This window comes from Salvelinus alpinus, chromosome 6 (genome assembly GCF_045679555.1).
Source record: "Salvelinus alpinus chromosome 6, SLU_Salpinus.1, whole genome shotgun sequence".
NCBI classification, from domain to species: Eukaryota; Metazoa; Chordata; class Actinopteri; order Salmoniformes; family Salmonidae; genus Salvelinus; species Salvelinus alpinus.
The window spans coordinates 50,723,741-50,746,839 of NC_092091.1; the positions used below are offsets into that span (position 1 = coordinate 50,723,741).

Consider the following 23,099-nt stretch of genomic DNA (forward strand, 5'->3'; position numbering starts at 1 on the left):
TGCTCAATTTCCACATTATTTATTACAAGATTTAGTTGAGGTTCAGGGTTCAATGAGTGTTTTGTTCCAAATACAATGCTTTTAGTTTTAGAAATATTTACGGCTAACATATTCCTTGCCACCCACTCTGAAACTAACTGCAGCTCTTTGTTGAGTATTGCAGTCATTTCAGTTGCTGTAGTAGCTGATGTGTATAGTGTTGAAACTCTAGCTTTATTCAAAGTCACTGGCATGTTGTTAGTAAACATTGAAAAAAGCAAGGGGCCTAAACAGCTACCCTGGGTAATTCCTGATTCTAACTGGATTATATTTGATAGGCTTCCATTAAAGAACACCCTCTGTGTTCTGTTACATGCTGACCAGACCGGACACGTCGCGTGCGCGAGCGTCGCAAAATAAATTTTGAAATCCATGTTATTCAATTATTGCACCCACACTGCTTGCGCGCGCCAACGAGCGTCTGCGACACCAAGGGCTAAAATAGATGTCGTTCCTATTTCTGACGCAGATCGCGCTGAAAGTCCTGCCTCTCCCATCTCCTCATTGGTTTATAGAAGCAGGTACCCACGTGCTATCTCCTCATTGGTTATACCCACGTGGGTGATAGAAAGATGAACTGTTTTGCCGGTAGTCGTGGTAATACAATGAAAGTTTAGATGCGATCACCATATAATTTAAACGATGAAAAAGCCTGGAAGGAGGAGAGATGACTAGAAACGATTCGGTTGGCCGTGTTATGTGTGGATTAATTGTCGGAGTAGAGATCCTTGTGCATTTCAGGTAAAATAACAACTCAATGTTTATATCCCAGGACAAATTAGCTAGCAACAGCAAGCTAGCTAAATAGGACAAATTAACATTAGCTAGCAAGTGCAAGCTAACTAGCTAAATTACCATACATGTTTAATGCTTTTCGACCTGTCCCCAAATTAATGTCATTGGTTCAGAGTTTGTTTTGATATTTTAACCTGCGTGTCATGATCGCGTTTGGTGTGGGGGGGCAAAATAAATTTATGCACGATAGCGCCTGATGGCGCACACGCGCAGCCGGTTTGGGCAAGGTGTTAGACAAGTAACTCTTTATCCACATGATAGCAGCGGGTGTAAAGCTATAACACATACGTTTTTCCAGCAGCAGACTATGATCAATAATGTCCAAAGCTGCACTGAAGTCTAACAAGATAGCCCCCACAATCATTTTATCATCAATTTCTCTCAGCCAATCATCAGTCCTTTGTGTAAGTGCTGTGCTTGTTGAGTGTCCTTTGCTATAAGCATGCTGAAATTCTGTTGTCAATTTGTTTACTGTGAAATAGCTTTGTATCTGGTCAAACACAATTTGTTCCAGAAGTTTACTAAGGGTTGGTAACAGGCTGATTGGTCGACTATTTGAGCCAGTAAAGGGGGCTTTACTATTCTTGGGTAGCAGAATGACTTTAGCTTCCCTCCAGGCCTGAGGGCACACACGCTCTAGTAGGCTTACATTGAAGATGTGGCAAATAGGAGTGGCAATATTTTCTGCTATTATCCTCAGTAATTTTCCATCTAGATTGTTAGACCCCAGTGGCTTGTCATTGTTGATAGACAACAATACTTTTTTCACCGCTTCCACACTGATTTTACGGAATTCAAAAGTACAATTCTTGTCTTTCATAATTTGGTCCAATATACTTGGATGTGTAGTGTCAGCGTTTGTTGCTGGCATGTCATCCCTAAGTTTGCTTATCTTGCCAATGAAAAAGTCAGTAGTTTGCGATATCAGTGGGATTTGTTATGAATGAGCCATCTGATTCAATGAATGAAGGAGCCAAATAGGCTTTCCCCCCCCCCAACATTTTCCCACTACAAAACGTCTTGTATGACCTCCTATACACTATATTAGGCCCAGCCCTAGGAACTTTGGTTTTCCTAGATACGGATTTTATATTGTGATCACTACATTCTATGGATTTGGATACTGCTTTAAAGCAAATATATGCAGCGTTAGTAAAAATGTGCTCAACACATGTTAATGATTTAATTCCTGTGCTGTTTTGAACTACCCTGGTAGGTTGACTGACAACTTGATCCAGGTTTCAGGCATTGGTTACAGTTTGATGATTTCAGAATATGAATGTCATCTGTTACAAGCAATTTATTGACTTCATGGACCTTGTTTCTTAGGCTACATATGTTAATATGGGCTATTTTTAGCACTTTCTGAGTTTCTTGAGTGTTTTTAATGCTTTACTGGGAAGCTTATCAGAGGTAGACTTTCTCATGTTATTTACATTGGAGCTGATAGTGCAGGGTGAGCTAAGATCATGTACATTTGATGCAGCATTATGACGACTCATTGTCACAATGACTGAATGACTGGAATTCTGATAGACTTTGGTTTAATGTAAAGATCTAATTGAATCGTATTATTATAATGTAGTAGAAAGCGATGGGTTAGAAGAAACCAACATAACCAACCCATAAAGCAAAATTTAACATCCATATATGGTCAGCTATGTAAACTTTAACATTGATTTATCTTGCAATAGATGTCGTTCAATTGGTAACATACATTTTTCTTTTTCTAATGCCTCTTAAGGGTAAAGTAATCTAAAAGTAATGGAATGCAATCAGATTACGTTACTGAGTTTGGGTAATCCAAAAGTTACATTACTGATTGCCATTTTGCACAGGTAACTCGTAACTGTAAAACCTACCCTAACCAGAAACAATGGATAGATGGCGGGATTCGCGTAAAACTGAAAGCGTGAACCACTGCATTTAATCATGGAAAGGTGACTGGGAATATGGCCTAATACAAATAGTGTAGTTATTCCTTCCGCAAGTCAATCAAACAAGGGAAATGTCAGTATAGAGAAAACGCGGAGTCGCAATTCAACAGCCCAGACACGAGATGTAGGCGGCATGGTCTACAGACAATCACGGACTACAAAAAGAAATCCAGCCACGTCACGGACACCGACGTCTTGCTTCCAGACAAACTAAACATCTTCTTTGCCCGTTTGAGGATAATACAGTGCCACCAACGCGGCCCGCTACCAAGGACTGTGGGCTCTCCTTCTCCGTGGCTGAAGTGAGTAAGACATTTAAACGTGTTAACCGTCGCAAGGCTGCCGGCCCAGACGGCATCCCTAGCCACGTCCTCAGAGCATGCGCAGACCAGCTGGCTGGTGTGTTTACGGATATATTCAATTTCTCCCTATCCCTGTCTGCTGTCCCCACATGCTTCAAGATGGCCACCATTGTTCCTGTACCCAAGAAGGCAAAGGTAACTGAACTAAAAGACTTTTGCCCCGTAGCAATCACTTCTGTCATCATGAAGTGCTTTGAGAGACTATTCAAGGATCATATCACCTCCACCTTACCTGTCACCCTAGACCCACTTCAATTTGCGTACCACCCCAATAGGTTTACAGATGATGCAATCGCCATCACACTGCACACTGCCCTATCCCATCTGGACAAGAGGAATACTTATGTAAGAATGCTGTTCATTGGCTACAGCTTAGCATTCAAGACTATAGTACCCTCCAAGCTCATCATTAAGCTTGAGGTCCTGGGTCTCAACGCCGCCCTGTGTAATTGTGTCCTGGACTTCCTGACAGGCCGCCCCTTGGTGGTGAAGGTAGGAAACAACATCTCCACTTCGCTGATCCTCAACACTGGGCCCCCACAAGGGTGAGTTCTCAGCCCTCTCCTGTACTCCCTGTTCACCCATGACTGCGTGGACATGCACGCCTCCAACTCAATCATCAAGTTTGCAGACGACACTACAGTGGTTGGCTTGATTACCAACAATGACGAGACGGCCTACAGGGAGGAGGTGAGGGCCCTCGGAGTGTGGTGTCAGGAAAATAACCTCACACTCAATGTCAACACAACAAAGGAGATGATCGGGGACTTCAGGAAACAGCAGAGGGAGCACCCCCCTATCCACATTGACGGGCCAGCAGTGGAGAAGGTGGAAAGTTTTAAGTTCCTCTACGTGCACATCATGGACAAACTGAAATGGTCCACCCCAGACAGTGTGGTGAAGAAGGCTCAACAGCTTAGTCCGCTGCGCCACTCGGGAGCCCATATATTTATATGTATATATTCTTATTGCATTCCTTTACTTAGATTTGTGTGTATTAGGTAGTTGTTGTTGAATTGTTAGATTACTTGCTGCACTGTGGGAACTAGAAGCACAAGCATTTTGCTACACTCACATTAACATCTGCTAACCATGTGTATGTGACCAATAACATATTATTTTATTTGGATTTGATTTGATTACATTTAGAAAGTAACCTACCCAACCCTGGTCACACCCAAGAAGACTCGAGGCTGTAATCGCTGCCAAAGGTGCTTCAACAATGTACTGAGTAAAGGGACTGAATACTTATGTAAATATAATATTTCCTTTTTGTGTTATTAATACATTTGCTAACATTTCTAAAAACCTGTTTTTGCTTTGTCATTATGTGTTATGGTGTGCAGATTGATGAGATTTTATTTTTTAAATTCCTTTATTATTTCCCCCTAACCCTACCACCCCTCCCTTAATTGGAGTAAACTAATGGACAACAACACTTTGGCTTCTACTTCCACCTTATACACACTATATACACATTTTACGGACACAGTATATTTTACAATAGTGCCCCTCAACCCCTCCCATCTATCTCTGAAGACCATTAAGTTTTGATTTATATTTGCCATATATTTTTCAATTGTGCTGTTTCACAAAAGTTCTGAACCTTTCTATTCTCATAGTTTCGACAGATTGTAAATTAAATAACATTTTTGGCTTAGAGTATTATTATTTAATTGATTGATTGACTATAACTTCTTAAATCACCCAGAAGTGCTATTTGCAGAGTTAGCTACAGGTCAATTTACCAATTCCTCGGCCATTCCTGAACCTGCGACCAAAAACAAGCTACAGTACATATGTGGTCCCATGAGGCTCAGTTGGCACATGGCACTTGCAACGCTAGGGTTGTGGGTTTGTTTCCCACAGGGGACCAGTGTGAACAAATATGATAATGTGTGCATTAGCTACGGTAATTTGCTCCGGATAAGGGCGTCTGCTAAATCACAAAATGTAAAATATGGACAGTACCTAAAGTTATTAGCTGGCTGGCTTTCTATGGGCTCAATGCTTGAAAACGTGTGTGATGATTTATGTGCCCTGGATCAGGTTTAAGTGTTAACTGTTAGACAGGACACAATGTGGGATTTCTGATGGTGTTAAGTCTAGGTTCCCAGATATTACGAAATGAAATGAATGGTTCTCCCATCGATCGATCCCACCTATAAATATCTGAGCTTTTGGATTGACAAGGATTTAACGTTTATAAAAACTGATAAGCTAGTTTAAAAGCTACGATTTAAAATGGGCTTCTTTTTTTAGAAATAGATCTTGCCTCTCCCTAAATGGCAGGATCAGATTGTACAGTCAATTTTCCTGCCAGTTCTTGACTATGGTGACACAATTTACCAGAATGCAGCAGCCACTACTCTTAAACCTTTGGATGCCGTCTACCATAGCGCCCTTCGCTTTATCACAGGTTACAGTTTTAATACTCCTCCCTGCATCTTGTATTAAAAGGTTGGCTGGTTCTCATTAAAGTCCCGTAGATCACTTCACTATTCCCTTTTTGTTTACAAAGCTCCACTACACAAGCTTCCAACTTCGTTTTAAGTATAAAATCATGCGTTACCAAACCCGTTCACAGGGTTGGTTAACTTGAGGTTCCTCGGGTCTCCACCGAATTAGGTAAATACACTTTTAGTTTTAATGCGCCTCACTGCTGGAACAATTTGGAGAACTCATTACAATTAGATGTTCTGGTGTCACTCTGCAGTTTAGGGTGTTAATGAGGACCTAGTAGCGGAGTACTGTGACTGTTTATCATAAATGTTGAGTTTTGTATTGATTGCTGTTTTGTTTGACATTGTGTTGGTTGTTGTATTGTTGTTATCAGGGCCCCCTTGTGAATGAGACCATGGTCTCAATGGGGTTTCCCTGAATAAATAAAGAATAAACAATTTTTTTTAATGATTAGTGACCAACAATGTCCGAACTCCGAAGGTTTGTGCTAGCTAGCTTGTGTGTGTTTGCTTATCCTGGAAGCGGAAGAGCTGAAGCGGTCCTATGTAAAACAATAGATAATGATTCAATTAAAAATGGGGATATCCAACCAGTGTAGGATGCCGCTTTGAAGTCTGAGGGCACAGACCCTTCATTATGGTCGCTTCTTGCCGACACATCAAAGCAGCTGTTCCAGACTCTCACGTCAAGGACGTAGAGAAGCTGGTGTTAGCAAGACTAGCTAAATACTATCAAAACTATAGAAACCCTCAGTATCAAAACTCTCCAAAGGCAGCCTGAAAAGTAGCTGAATTTGTTGCTAGAATCTTTTACTAATAAAAGTTGCTGGAGGGGTCTGAAAACTCGCTAAATATACTGACAAAGTTGCTGAATTGGCAACACTGGAGTAGTTCCTGGTTTTGGGTTTTCTTCATTGATTATTTTGACAAATCAGAATTGGGAGAAGGTGGTGCTTAAATTGGTGCAGTGATTTTCAAGCCTGTGTGCGGATGATAAACGGTATCCACTAGATTCCCCAGCCACAAAGCCAAAATTGGCTATATCGTAAAAATTCATGAAAACAAAAATTTGATTTTTGGCCATGATAAACACGGGTGAAATTAGCAGAAAGGAGGGGTTTGGCCGAGTGTTTCCATTTCAAGGGAGGAGACTTCGCTTCCTTCCTTTGTACAAAGGTAATTGTTAAAGGTTATTGTTACAATTGTTAAAGGCACCCCCCCCAGAAGTAAAACAGGAAATTACAAACTTTCGTGAGAGAATTTTACTTCTGGGTGATCGAGATTAGGATTTGATCATCCAACGGTTGTAATTAAAGGGGGAGGCATTCAGAGGCTTTGTGTGTCTGTCCATGTGGGTGTTTGAGTGAGAAAGACAAGAGAGCCAATGAGTATGAAAGCACAGCCCCCTTCATTATCGACGCTTTGTGCCTACAACATCAAGGAGCCTTTCCAGACCCACTTTTCACTTGCTTCTTAAACTCTCATCCCATTGCTTTGTATTTTTCTTGTGTGCAAATAATAAAAAATACATAATTGTGGAATGATGTGACATAAGTAACGGTCACTTTAACTCTACCTACATGTACATTGATGGATTCTGTTAAAATGTAACATGTTCATTTTAAACTGTAGTTTGTTTGTATCCTGTTTAGTGAATGATTACTGTTAGTATTAAATGGAGTTTAGGCCATGAAACTGTGTGTATGCTAATTTGGAAAGGTTGACCTAATCAGATAAGAGGAAATTGCCTAGGATTAGAGAGCATGGTCAGGCCCAGGACAATTGATGGACGGGTGTGATTCTGACATCTAGCTGAACAAAGAGAGGACCATGGACATTCCACAGGGGAGATAAGGGAAACTCATTGGAGTCATAAAATGTATAGCTGGGGAGGTGACAGTTACAAGAGGGTGATGACCAAAGGAGGGAAGAGTATAAAATGTGTTATGAACTTTCTAAATGTATGCACTCAGCTGACAGCATCCTTGGTAATAAACACTTCAAACTTCTCTTGAGCTTTTGGTCTCAATAGCATTTTTCAAAAACAACATATTATCTCAATTACCTCGACTAACAGGTGCCCCCGCACATTCACTCTGTACCGGTACCCCCTGTATATAGCCTCGCTATTGTTATTTTACTGCTGCTCTTTAATTACTTGTTACTTAAAAAACAATGGCTTGTAAGTAAGCATTTCACTGTAAGGTTTACACCTGTTGTATTCGGCGCACGTGAAACATTTTATTTGATTTGATGACTAACGGCGCCTTACCTGAATTTCCACTCCATAACCCGGATACACTGTGATGCTGTAGATGCACTCCAGAGGAGAGTAAGGGGATGAGGAGAGAGGATTTGGAGACTCCACAATGCCCTCCATCCCAGAGAGACTGGTATTGCACTGCACTGGAGAGAGAAAGTCAGGATCCTTGACTGAAAATGCACAAATATCTCAACCCTATGGAAGTAATGCCTATGAAACACTAGATTCATCCTAACATTACATAATGTTAGGCATGCAATCCCACCATTCATTTACCTGGCATATGCACTGTGGTGATGGTTGTGGTGGTGATCAAAGTGGTTGTCGTCTCCTCCTCTGTGGGTGATGTTGCAGTTTTCCCTGCTTCTGATTGGCTGGCTGGGGGCGATGAGGTCAGGGCTGTGGTTAGCACCCCTGTTGGCATCACAGTGGCTGCAGGCTCAGTCTGCCCAAGCTGTGGTACAGCCTGAATAGGTTTGGTTGTTGTGCCTGCAATCAAGGCAGAGTGTTTAAACCAGGGATGGGCAACTGGTGGCCCATGGGCCCCCTCTTTTGTAGTTGGATCAATTTCCAGAAAGTATTCACACCCCTTGACTTTTTCCACATTTTGTTGTGCTACAGTATGAATTTAAATTGAATAAATGTAGATTTTCATTGGCCTATACACAATACTCCATAATATCAAAGTGGAGGGGGATTCTACTAAGCTAACATATGGAATTGTTTTAAGATGGTCACACAAAAATCAAAATATTTGTTTTAGTATTTGATAAAATATTGAATTTTGCCATTACTACTATAGCCCATAAGAACACATTGAATAACACATTCATAAATGGCAAAACAGACAGTCAAAAAATACATCATAAGGAATAAGGTTTTGAAATGTCTGTCCTATATATAGGACATAAGAAAGTTCAGGGAATATTTTAGTTTTTTGTACTCATATTTAACCCCCGTTTTTTTTTGTCACAAAACTACCTCCATACATCCATAAAATGTTTTAACAGGTACCGTTCTAACTTCAGATGAGTCCTGTGACACTTGTGGGGGCTGTAGAGCAAAACGGAGAACACCATCGTGTTTTTTAGAGTCTCATCTTTCCATAGAGTGGTCATATTATTTTGGACTCTACAGACGTTTTCGTGAGAAGTCTTATGAGTATGTTTCATGGTCTGAAAAACACCACTGTAGCTCTATCACCTTCCATCACAGATGCGGAAGGCTGACATAGGTGTGTGCGGTGGATTGAGATGCAGCCCATGCAAAAAATAAATTGTATTATGTTACTTAGATTGACGCATGGGTGCGTCAAGACTCTTAAGGATTTTTTAACATTATTTTTTAATGACTACCTGATCTCTGTACCCCACACATACAATGATCTGTAAGGTCCCTCAGTTGAGCAGTGCATTTCAAACACAGATCCAACCACAAAGATCAGGGAGGTATTCCAGTGCCTCACAAAGAGGGGCAGCTATTGATAGATGGGTAAAAAAAGACATTGAATATCCCTTTGAGCATGGTGAAGTTATTAATTACACTTCGATGGTGTATCAATACACCCAGTCACTACAAAGATACAGGCCTCCTTCCTCATTCAGTTGCTGGAGAGGAAGGAAACCTGGTTCCTGGATCTTTTCACAGCATTATAAGGCTGCACTGAGACAATGACTTATCAATGACCCAAGCCCAGCTCAGTTAATCCCTACCATTGTGTCACTGAGTTGTCATAATGCTTCAGCAAATGTACATTATCCCATGGGCGTTGGTAGACACAATGTAAGTAACCTATATGTCACTCTAACTGCCCTGAATGCCTCTGCTGATCCTACAGCTTTTGTATGCAGTCATTTTTATATTTGTATTTATTATGGATCCCCATTAGCTGTTGCCAAGGCAGCAGCTACTCTTCCTGGGGTCCAGCAAAATTAGGATTCATAGGAATCACTACAAAACATTATGTATGACCTGAAGCTTTTTCTTGAGTGGGCAGCTTGATGAAAGCCAGCCAATATTTAAAATCACCAAGAAAATATACCTCTGTTTATATCTCATACATTGTCAAGCATTTCACACATGTTATCCAGATACTGACTGTTAGCACTTGGTGGTCTACAGCAGCTTCCCACCCAAATGGGCTTTAGGTGAGGCAGAAGAACCTGAAGCCATATTACTGCAACAGTATTTAACATGAGATCCTCTAAGCTTTACACGAATGTGGTTTTGAATATAAAATGACACCACCTCCACCTGTGGCATTTCTGTATTTTATGTAGATGTTATAACCATCCATATATTGCTACCACTGTATCAAATGTATTATATAAGTGTTTCAGAGATTGTCAGAATATGAATGTCATCTGTTACTGATTTCATGAACCTTGTTTCTTAAACTACATATGTTAATGTGGGCTATTTGTAGCTCTTTTCTGGGATGTTTGATTGTTTTCATTACTTTACTGGGAAGCATAGCAGAAGTAGACATGCTCATGTTATTTATGTTAGTGCAGGGTGAGGTGCACACACTAGACTTCTTACTTGGGCACACCGCCTCAGTGCTAACAGTATAACTCTGGTTCATAGGCACATAATTACTGCATACAATAGCTGTAGGATTAGCAGAGGCATTCCGGGTAGTTAGAGGGACATAATGTACATTTGCAGAAGCATTATGACAACTCAGCGACACAATGGTAAGGATTAACTGAGCTGGGCTTGGGTCATTGATAAGTCATTGTCTCAACGTTGTCTTATAATACTTTGGATGGATCCAGGAACACAAATGATTTGGTAAATAAAACAAGCTTTATTTCCAGAAGGTAGGAAAATTGTCAATAAATGTTATACCCACAGAGCTGCAATCGTCTCATAGCCAGTTATGGAGGGCTAAAAGTCTGCTGAAACGTCCAATGCCATGATTTAGGGAGGGCACAGGGACAGATATTATGGGGCGTTTGTTGGTGTGAAGAAGAGACCCAATCACTTCTTTAAAATCCATCTTCAGCTGTTCAGCGCTGCCCTTCATAATGTCATTGAATCCCATATGAAATATGATACTACATTTTCTGATGCAGGTTTAAAATGTTTGGGAGTAGCTTATTGATGTTCTGTACCCGTGCTCCTGAATAGCACAACGTTTTTGCTCCAGGGACTGAGACATTTCTCACCATTGAACTGCACAATACAACGGCCAGAGAAGGGGATGGAGAAATCCACCCATTAAACCTTTCACGGGCCTACGAGAAGCAGGATAGCATACTCCCGCTGCTCACAGTAATATGTCCAGACCTCCTACAGCAGGCAGTGCCCCGTCAGATACAGAGAGAGGGAAAGGAGCCCCTGCTGAACAAAGCCGCTGTTGGAGTCAGTGTATTTGGAGACAGCACAGTCGTCGCAGACACATGCAATCCCAGCGATGAAAGAGAAGCTAGATCAGACACCAATGCAGCGAAGCTATTCCTTATATCAATCTGCTCCGAACCTCTCACAGACACTGTCAGTTTGTGTGAAGAATTGCAACACTGCTGGGTTTTTCACACTCAACAGTTTCCCGTGTGTACCCAAAGGACATCCAGCCACCTTGACACAACTGTGGGAAGCATTGGAGTCATCATGGGCCAGCATTTCTGTGGAGCATTTGACACAATTTGTTGGGCATGGACTCTACAATGAGGCAAGTGCAACGCAATATTAAAAACATTTTCTTAATGTTTTGTACACTGTGTATACAGTGCCTCCGGAAACTATTCAGACCCCTTTACTTTTTCCACATTTTGTTTCGTTACAGTCTTCCAGTTCAACATGTGAATGGAGAAGAAGCTCGTGGACGAGGCTCCTACGCATTAGTTAATTTTGCCAAATTTTTACTTTGCATTCCACTTTCTGACATATCAGATTTGATTGATGAGTTCATAAGTTACCTTTTTGATTCAAATGTCACACAACCTGAGGAGCAGAAGACCTGTAACAAACGTTTCAACTGCATTGGCAAACGTGAATGGTAATGGTGCCGACTCCAGTCCAATCTTTACAGACTCTCATGCGGTAACACTCCCCACAGATCTTCAGAACCTCCGTGCGGTTCTGGTCTCGGAAATTACAGCTACTATAGCCACTCAGCTCAAAACTGCCATTGATGCTGCTCTGGCCCCCTTCTCCACCGTCCTGGACTGTGTCCGAGCCACTGCGAATGAACAAGGCCGCCGACTTGACGGCTTTGAACATGACCTTTGTGACTACAGTGACCGCATAAACTCAGCATAAAAAGAAGTCTTTCAAAGATCATTTGTAAAAATCCAAATAACTTCACAGATCTTAATTGTAAAGGGTTTAAACACTGCTTCCCATGCTTGTTCAACGAACCATAAACAATTAATGAACATGCACCTGTGGAACGGTCGTTAAGACACTAACAGCTTACAGACGGTAGGCAATTAAGGTCACAGTTATGAAAACTTAGGACACTAAAGAGGCCTTTCTACTGACTCTGAAAAACACCAAAGGGTGGCTACTTTGAAGAATCTCAAATCTAAAATATATTTGGATTTGTTTAACACTTTTTTGGTTACTATATGATTCCATGTGTTATTTCATAGTTTTGATGTATTCACTATTATTATACAATGTAGAAAATTGTAAAAATAAAGAAAAACCCTGGAATGAGTAGGTGTGTCCCAACTTTTGACTGGTACTGTAGATACTTAATGAAGGACTTTTTACAACTTTATTAGGCCCCATTTATCATTCGTACATGTACAGACACTCAGCCCCTTTTCTTTTTTGTAACAGGGTAACATACTGCGGGAAACTTATTTGGCCATCCTTATTTGGCCATCATTGTATGTGTTGCACTGATTGAAGTCTCCCTGAGTCAGGTCAGTTCCGTTTGACTGTTAGGGGGTTTTCCTGTCTTTGTTACCTGTTGACCTACTTTACCGTTTTGTGAATGCCTTTTCAAATGTATTTCACTACTCGTGCTATGGAGCCTCTTCGCGTTAGGATAGGAAGGTTTTCTGTTTATATGCACCGAAGCTGCGCAAACTTCAACCTGTGTGGGAGGGGAGGGAGTGACCTTTTTTGGTCATATTTTTTATTTATTTATTGCTTTTTACATCAGTTCTGTTATCTTTGCAAATGCTTGGTCTGTTTTCACAACTTTCAATATTTTAGATGGCTAACAATAATAGTAATATTGGAATAGGTAGGCCTAATCTTATAAAGTTTTTATCTTGCAATACTAAGACAATGAATAATCATGTCAAGAGGGTCTTCTCCCATTTGAAAAAACTAAAAGCAGATGTATTTTTACAAGAGACCCATTTATGCATTAAAGATCACAAGGCTACAAAACTCCAGGTAAGTCAGGTTTTCCATTCAGACTTTAACTCCAAAGCCAAAGGGGTTGCAATTTTGGTTAGTAAAATAATAAATTTCTCTACTACTAATGTTATTTCAGACAGTAATGGGAGATACTTAATCATAACTGGCACCATTTGTCAGACACCTGTAGTATTGGTCAATGTATATGCTCCCAATTTTGATGATGTTGAATTTGCCAATGGGTTGCGGGGGAAAATACCTTCTCTGAACACCCATCTTTTGATATTTGAATTGTGTTATTAGCCCAGCTTTAGACCGCGCCAACCCCAGAACTATGTCTCCTGCTCTCAAAGTCCTTCTCAGATTTTATGGTTCAGAACGGGTGTACAGATCCCTGGAGATTTAAGAATCCCTAGGCAAGAGAGTATTCTTTCTATTCACATGTACACCATTATTATTATTTTTATTTTTTATTTTACCCCCTTTTCTCCCCAATTTCGTGGTATCCAATTGTTAGTAGTTACTATCTTGTCTCATTGCTACAACTCCCGTACGGGCTCGGGAGAGACGAAGGTCGAAAGCTATGCGTCCTCTGAAACACAACCCAACCAAGCCGCACTGCTTCTTAACACAGCGCGGAGGAAACACCAGTGTCGGAGGAAGGATATCCCTACCGGCCAAACCCTCCCTAACCTGGACGACGCTAGGCCAATTGTGCGTCGCTCCATGGACCTCCCGGTCGCCCTAGACCACTGCGCCACCCGGGAGGCCCATTTTTCTCATATTGACATTCTTTATTGATCATACTTCCAAATGTCACCTCTTCTGATTATTTACCCATTGTATTTTCTGACAATGGACCTTTAGCCCTCAACATAGTCCTATCAGGACAAACTCGTACTCTTCTCTGTTGGAGATTCAATTCTCTTCTCCTGTCTGATGCAGACTTCTGTAACGTTATCTCCACTTCTATTGATAATTTTAAATCAGACTAGCTCAACCTCTCATTATCTCTTATGGGAATCACTTAGAGGTGATTCCCATAAGGCCTATCTTAGAGGATACATTATTTCTTATTCTTCTCATTTAAACAAAACTTGGAAAGCTAAACTAGAAGAACTCTCTAAACCCATCCTTGACTTAGACCACCAATATGCCCTGACGCCATCCCCAGAGCTATATAAGCAACGCTTCAACGTACAATCTGAATTCAATCTCTTGTCCACTACTGTACTTTAAGCGCCGACAGTTTCCTAGGAAACTATGCAGTATTTAGTTTTTTTTATGTGTTATTTCTTACATTGTTACCCCAGCAAATCTTAAGTTTTATTACATACAGTCGGGAGGAACTATTGGATATAAGAGCAACGTCAACTCACCAACATTACGACTAGGAATACGACTTTCCCGAAGTGGATCCTCTGGTTTGGTCCACCACCCAGGACAATGGATCGGATCCCAGCCGGCGACCCAAAACAACGGCGCCGCAGAAGGGGCAGACGGAGCGGTCTTCTGGTCAGGCTCCGTAGACGGGCACATCGCGCACCGCTCCCGAGCATACTACTCGCCAATGTCCAGTCTCTTGACAACAAGGTAGACGAAATCCGAGCAAGGGTTGCCTTCCAAAGAGACATCATAGATTGTAACGTTCTTTGTTTCACGGAAACATGGCTCATTCGGGATACGTCATCAGAGTCGGTACAACCACCTGGTTTCATCACGCATCGCGCCGACAGAAACAAACATCTCTCTGGTAAGACGAAGGGCGGGGGTGTATGCCTTATGATTAACGAGACGTGGTGTGATCATAACAACATACAGGAACTCAAGTCCTTTTGTTCACCTGACCTATAATTCCTTACAATCAAATGCCAACCGCATTATCTACCAAGAGAATTCTCTTCGATCATAATCACAGTCGTGTATATCCCCCCCAAGCAGACACATCGACGGCCCTGAAAGAACTTAATTTGACTCTATGTAAACTGGAAACCACATATCCTGAGGCTGCATTTATTGTAGCTGGGGATTTTAACAAGGCTAATCTGAAAACAAGGCTCCCTAAATGTTATCAGCATATCGAATGCGCGACCCGGGCTGGCAAAACCCTGGATCATTGTTATTCTAACTTCAGCGATGCATACAAAGCCCTTTCCCGCCCTCCTTTTGGAAAATCTGGCCACGACTCCATTTTGTTGCTCCCAGCCTATAGACAGAAACTAAAACAGGAAGTGCCCGTGCTCAGGTCTGTTCAACGCTGGTCCGACCAATCGGATTCCACGCTTCAAGATTGCTTCAATCACGTGGACTGGGATATGTTCCGCATAGTGTCGGACAATAACATTGATGAATACACTGATTCGGTGAGCAAGTTTATTAGCAAGTGCATCGGTGATGTTGTACCCACAGCGTCTATTAAAACCCTCCCCAACCAGAAACCGTGGATTGATGGCAGCGTTCGCGCAAAACTGAAATCGCGAACCACTGCTTTTAATCAGGGCAAGGTGACCGGAAACATGACCGAATACAAAACAGTGTAGCTATTCCCTCCGCAAGTCGATCAAACAAGCTAAAAGTCAGTATACTGTAGAGACAAAGTGGAGTCGCAATTCAACGGCTCAGACACGAGAGGTATGTGGCAGGGTCTACAGTCAATCACGGACTACTAAAGGAAAACCAGCCTTGTCGCGCACCACGATGTCTTGCTTCCAGACAAACCAAACAACTTCTTTGCTCGCTTTGAGGACAATACAGTGCCACTGACACGGCCCGCTACCAAAACCTTCGGGCTCTCCTTCACTGCAGCTAATGTGAGTAAAACATTTAAACGTGCTAACCCTCGCAAGGCTGCCAGGCGGCATCCCCAGCCACGTCCTCAGAGCATGCGCAGACCAGCTAGCTGGTGTGTTTACGGACATTTTCAATCAATCCTTATCCCAGTCTGCTGTTCCCACATGCTTCAAGAGGGCCACCATTGTTCCTGTTCCCAAGAAAGGTAAGGTAATTGAGCTAAATGACTATCGCCCCGTAGCACTCACTTCTGTCATCATGAAGTGCTTTGAGAGACTAGTCAAGGATCATATCACCTCCACCCTACCTGTTACCCTAGACCCACTCCAATATGCTTACTGCCCCAATAGGTCCACAGACAATGCAATCTCCATCACACTGCACACTGCCCTATCCCATCTGGACAAGAGGAATACCTATGTAAAGAATGCTGTTCATCAACTACAGCTCAGCATTTAACACCATATTCCCCTCCAAACTCGTCAGTAAGCTCAAGACCCTGGGTCTCAACCCTGCCCTGTGCAACTGGATCCTGGACTTCCTGACGGGCCGCCCCCAGTTGGTGAGAGTAGGAAACAACATCTCCACCCCGCTGATCCTCAACACTTGGGCCCCACAAGGGTGCGTTCTCAGCCCTCTCCTGTACTCCCTGTTCACCCATGACTGCGTGGTCATTCACGCCTCTAACTCAATCATCAAGTTTGCAGACGACACTACAGTGGTAGGCTTGATTACCAACAACAACGAGACGGCCTACAGGGAGGAGGTGAGGGCCCTCGGAGTGTGGTGTCAGGAAAATAACCTCACACTCAATGTCAACAAAACAAAGGAGATGATCGTGGACTTCAGGAAACAGCAGAGGGAGCAGCCCCCTATCCACATCAACGGGACAGTAGTGGAGGAGGTGGAAATTTTAAGTTCCTCGGCGTACACATCACGGACAAACTGAAATGGTCCACCCACACAGACAGCGTGGTGAAGAAGGCGCAGCAGCTCCTCTTCAACCTCAGGAGGCTGAAGAAATTCGGCTTGTCACCAAAAGCACTCACAAACTTTTACAGATGCACAATCGAGAGCATCCTGTCGGGCTGTATCACCGCCTGGTACGGCAACTGGTCCGCCCACAACCGTAAGGCTCTCCAGAGGGTAGTGAGGTCTGTACAACGCATCACCGGGGGCAAACTACCTGCCCTCCAGGATACCTACACCACCCGATGTCACAGGAAGGCCAAAAAGATCATCAAGGACAACAACCACCTGAGCCACTGCCTGTTCACCCCGCTATCATCTAGAAGACGAGGTCAGTACAGGTGCATCAAAGCTGGGACCGAGAGACTGAAAAACAGCTTCTATCTCAAGGCCATCACTGTTAAACAGCCATCACTAACATTGAGTAGCTGCTGCCAACATACTGACTCATCTCTAGCCACTTTAATAATGAAAAATGTATGTAATAAATGTATCACTAGCCACTTTAAACAATGCCACTTTATATAATGTTTACATACCCTACATTACTCATCTCATATGTATATGCTGTACTCTAATACCATCTACTGCATCTTGCCTTTGCCATTCGGCCATCGCTCATTCATATATCTTTATGTACATATTCTTATTAATTCCTTTACACTTGTGTGTATAAGGTAGTTGTTGTGAAATTGTTAGATTAGTTGTTAGATATTACTGCATGGTCGGAACTAGAAGCACAAGCATTTTGCTACACTCGCATTAACATCTGCTAACCATGTGTATGTGACAAATAAATCAAATTTGATTTGATTTTACAGATGCAGAACAGTTACTATTGCATTCACGTGGTACCTACTATGAACATGGAGACAGGGCAAGTCATCTGCTCACATTCTGGAGAACTTTGGCTCCTTCTCCGGTTATAAGCTGAATCACCAGAAAAGTGAGTGCTTCCCAATCAGCGCTACAACTCCAGCAGACAGACTTTGCTTTCAGCTTAGCTGCTCTGGTTTCAAATATCTTGGAGTGGACGTAACTCGTTAATTACATTCTCTTTTTTCTGCAAACTCGCTCCCCTCCTTACGCAAATGAAATCAGATTTTCAGAGATGGGGTAACTTACCAATATCACTTATAGGAAGGATTAATGCTGTAAAGATGAACAGTTTACCCAAATTCCATTATCTATTTCAATCTCTCCCATTGTTGTTACCAAGTCAATCAATCAGGCTGTTATCACATTTATCTGGGGAGGAAAGGTACCCGGAGTCAGTAGATCTTTATTTCAGAGATGCAAGTTTAGTGGAGGGCTTACACTACCCAACGTTTTACACTATTACTGGGCAGACAACTTTCAGAAATTGCCATTCTGGTTACATGCTCCAGATACCCCATGGTGCCACCTAGAGGCACATTCTTGTATTTCTGCTTCTCTTCCTACTTTACTCTGCTCTCCCAGCATCCCCCACTCGCTATACTGGCTATACTGTATTGCTTCCACACTTATGATGCAGTTTCGACTGCATTTTAATTTCTCCTCTGCATCTACTATGGATCCTATTGATAAGAATCACTTATTCTCCGCTTCCCTAATAGATAATGATTTCTCTTACTAGACAAGTAAATGTATTAAGTCCTTCCAAGACTTATATGTAGATGACATTTTTTCTAGTTTTCCCAACTGGGCCTCTAAATACTCTTTGCCTCCATCTCACTTTTTCAGTTGCCTTCAAATTAGGCATTGTGTCTCCTCCCAATGTTCTGGCTTCCCTGCTCCACCCCCTTTCTAACCCTGGAATGGCATATTGACTCTATTACTTCGACAGAAAGCAGTCATTTCTCAGATCTGTGTATTATGTCATTGGACAAACATTCCACTAACAAAACTAAATCTGCTTGGGAACGGGAAATGGGTGTTGAATTTACACAGGAGTGGTGGGATGAGGCGATTGATAGAGTATGCTCCACTACATCTTGTGCTCGTCTTGGTCTCATACAATTTAAGGTTTTTATATAGAGTGCATTTTTCCAAATCCAGATTGTCTGAAATATATACAAATGTAAATGATGAGTGTGATAGATGTCATGTCTCAACATGTGATCTTAGTTCATTCAATGTTCAAAACTACAAAATTACTGGGATTCTATTTTTTATTTTTATCATCTGAGGTGCTTGAAATTAACCTGCAGCCATGACTCTTGGTAGCTGTTTTAGGTATTCTAGAAGACTTGCCGATATTGCCAAACATGCCGATATTGTTGCTTTTACATCCTTATTGGCTCGACATATAATTATTTTCCAGTGGAAGTCTGCTCAGCCCCCCTCTACTTCTCAATGGCTCAACGATGTAATGTTCTTCCTAAAGCTTGAGAAAATGAAGTATTCTCTGTTAGAAAATGGCAACCATTTATATCATACTTCAATGGCTTGCAGAGGTTCCCGTCTGACGAGATGCTTTAAGGTTTCCAAGTAGTCATTACATTATAGGTGCAGTCATCAATATAATGCTATCCAGTACAAGCAAGTTCGTTTGTTTACTGATCATTTATTTATTTATTTCGGTTGCTCCACTTTTTGTATTTTGAATCTGTATTGAGTTGTTTGTATGTGAGACAATTTTATTTTTCCTGTATTCTTGTTTATTTGTTGTGATATCTCTGTGGAATGTTTTTTTTCTAGGACCGAACTGTGGGAGGGTGTGGGCTGGGTTGGGTATATGGGGTGGGTGGTTGGGAGGGGGTTGGGGTGAGTGGTTGTGAGGGAATTGAGGTGGGTGGACTGAGGAAGGGCGTAGAAGTAAGGAAGGGACGGGGGGTGGAAGTGTTGTGTGGAGGGAGGAAGGGTGGTTGGGATATGGTAAAATCATTCTACTTACATTGGTGTACATTTTGTAAAACTTGAATAAAATAAATACAAACACTTTTTTTCCCCTCAGCAATCTATACACAATAACCTATAATGACAAAGTGAAAACAGGTTTTTAGAAATACCATATTTACATAAGTATGCCATGAGACTCGAAATTGAGCTCAGGTGCATCCTGTTTCCATTGATCATCCTTGAGAAGTTTCTACAACTTGATTGGAGTCCACCTGGGGCCAATTCAATTGATTTACATAATTTGGAAAGGCACACACCTGTCTATATAAGGTCCCACAGTTGACAGTGCATATCAGTGCAAAAACCAAGCCATGAGCTCAAAGAAATTGTCCGTAGAGTGCAGGGACAGGATTGTGTTGAGGCACAGATCTGGGAAAGGGTACTGGGGATGCTGTGGTGATGTTTTTCTGCGGCAGGGACTGGGAAACTAGTCAGCATAGAGGCAAAGATGAATGGAGCAAAGTACAGAGAGATCCTTGATGAAAACTTGCTCCAGAGAGCTCAGACTAGGGCGAAGGTTCACCTTCCAATAGGACAACAGCCCTAAGCACACAACCAAGACAATGCAGGAGTGGCTTCGGGACAAGTCTCTGAATGTCCTTGAGTGGCCCATCCAGACCCCGGACTTGAACCCAACCTAAAAATAGCTGTGCTGCAATGCTCCCCATCCAACCTGACAGAGCTTGAGAGGATCTGCAGAGAAGAATGGGAGAAACTCCCAAAATACAGGTGTGCCAAGCTTGTAGCGTCATACCCAAGAAGAATCAAAGTTGTAACGGTTGCCAAAGGTGCTTCAAAGTACTGAGTAAAGGGTCTGAATACTTATGTTAATGCAAAATTTCAGATTTTTTTTATTTTGATAAATTAGCAACAATGTACTGAAACCTGTTTTTGCTTTGTCATTATGGGGTATTGTCTGTAGCTTGATGAGGAAAAGCCAGGGAGGTAGGGGCGTAGATCAGAAAACCAGTTAGTATCTGATGATTTGCCTCATGCAGTGCGACACATCTCCTTCACATAGTTGATCAGGCCTGTAGAATGTTGTCCCACTCATCTTCAATGGCTATGCGAAGTTGTTGGATATTGGAGGGAACTAGAACACTGTCGTACACATCGACCCATAGTATCCCAAACATGCTCAATGGGTGACATGTCTAGTGAGTATGCAGGCTATGGAAGAACTGGAAAATGTTTAGCTTGCAGGTATTATGTACAGATCCTTGCGACATGGGGCCATGCATTATCATGCTGAAACATGAGGTGATGGCGGCGGATGAATGTCATGACAATAGGCCTCAGAATCTCGTCACAGTATCTCTATGCATTTAAATTGCCAATCGATAAAACACAATTGTGTTCGTTGTCCATAGCTTATGCCTGCCCATACCAAAACCCCACCGCCACCATGGGGCACTCTGTTCACCATGTTGACATCAGCAAAACGCTCGCCCACACGACGCCATGCACCGCCATGCGGTTGTGAGTCCGCAGACCACATGTATGTAAATTCTCTAAAACGACATTGGCTTATGGTAGAGAAATTAACATTATGTTCTCTGGCAACAGCTCTGGTGGACATTCCTGCAGCAGCATGCCAATTGCACACGCCCTCAAAACTTGAGACATCTGAGGCATTGTGTTGTGTGACAAACTCCTTTTATTGTCCCCAGCACAAGGTGCACAGCATCTTGATTTTCCACACCTGTCACGTGAATGGATTATCTTGGCAAAGGAGAAATGCTCACTAACAGGGATGTAAACACATTTGTGAAGAAAATTTGAGAGAAATACGCTTCGAACATTTCTGGGATTTTTCATTTCAGTTTAACTTACTATTGAGAGTTAGAATATCAAATCAAATCAAAAATCAAATCAAATTTTATTGGTCACATACACATGGCTAGCAGATGTTATCGCGAGTGTAGCGAAATGCTCATGTTTCTAGATCTGACAGTGCAGCAGTATCTAACAGGTAATATCTAACAAATTCCACAACAAAACCTAATACACACAATCTAGTAAAGGAATGGGATGAGAATACATAAGTATAAAATATATGGATGAGCAGTGACAGAGCGACTACGATGCAATAGATAGTAAAGAATAGATAGTGAAGGACACAGTATACAGTATATACAGTACATATGAGATGAGTAATGTGTGATATGTAAACATTATTAAAGTGATTAGTGTTCCATTTATTAAAGTGGCCAATGATATCAAGTCTGTAGGTAGGCAGCCGCCTCTCTGTGCTAGTTGGGGCTGTTTAACAATCTGATGGCCTTGAGATTGAATAATAGCTTATCTCTCTATCCCAGCTTTGATGCACCTGTATTGGCCTTAACTTCTGGATGTAAGCGGGGTGAACAGGTCGTGGCTTGGGTGGTTATTGTCCATGATGATATTTTTGGCTTTCCTGTGACATCGGGTGTTGTAGGTGTCCTGGAGGGCAGGTAATTTGCCGCCGGTGATGCATTATGCAGACCGCACCACCCTCTGGAGAGCCCTGCGATTGTGGGCGGTACAGTTGCCGTACCAGGTGGTGATATAGCCCGACAGGATGCTCTCAATTGTGCACCTGTAAAAGTTAGTGAGGGTTTTCGGTGACAAGCCACATTTTTTCAGCCTCCTGAGGTTGAAGAACCACTGTTGCGCCTTCTTCAGTGTGGTGAAGAGGCGCTGCTGCGCCTTCTTCACCACACTATCTGTGTGCGTGGACCATTTCAGTTTGTCGGTGATATGTACACCGAGGAACTTAAAACCTTCCACCTTCTCCACTGCTGTCCCGTCAATGTGGATAGGGGGGTGCTCCCTCTGCTGTTTCATGAAGTCCATGATCATCTCTTTTGTTTTGCTGACGTTGAGTGAGAGGTTATTTTCCTGACACCACACTCCGAGGGCCCTCACCACCTCCCTGTAGGCTGTCTCGTCGTTGTTGGTAATCAAGCCTACCACTGTAGTGTCGTCTGCAAACTTGATGATTGAGTTGGAGGCGTGCATGTTCACGCAGTCGTGAGTGAACAGGGAGTACAGGAGAGGGCTGAGAACGCACCCTTGTGGGGCCCAAGTGTTGAGGATCAGCGGGGTGGAGATGTTGTTTCCTACCTTCACCATCTGGGTGCAGCCGTCAGGAAGTCCAGGACCCAGTTGCATATGGTGGGGTCGAGACCCAGGGTCTCATGCTTACTGATGAGTTTGAAGGGTACGATGGTGTTGAATGCTGAGCTGTAGTCAATGAACAGCATTCTTACATAGGTATTCCTCTTGTCCAGATGGG

At 42.4% G+C, this 23,099-nt stretch overlaps 1 protein-coding gene across 5 annotated transcripts in view; it reads right to left on the reverse strand.

The window, feature by feature from the left end:
• Positions 1–23,099, reverse strand: part of LOC139578816 (seizure protein 6 homolog) — an 84,407-nt gene that overhangs the window by 56,017 nt on the left and 5,291 nt on the right. For all 5 annotated transcript variants that reach the window (XM_071406871.1, XM_071406869.1, XM_071406870.1 and 2 more), the window contains 2 exons: positions 8,135–8,347; positions 7,868–8,001 (listed from right to left, as the gene is read on the reverse strand). In XM_071406871.1, coding sequence (XP_071262972.1) covers positions 7,868–8,001; positions 8,135–8,347 — 347 coding nt within the window. The remainder of the gene's footprint in view (positions 1–7,867; positions 8,002–8,134; positions 8,348–23,099) is intronic.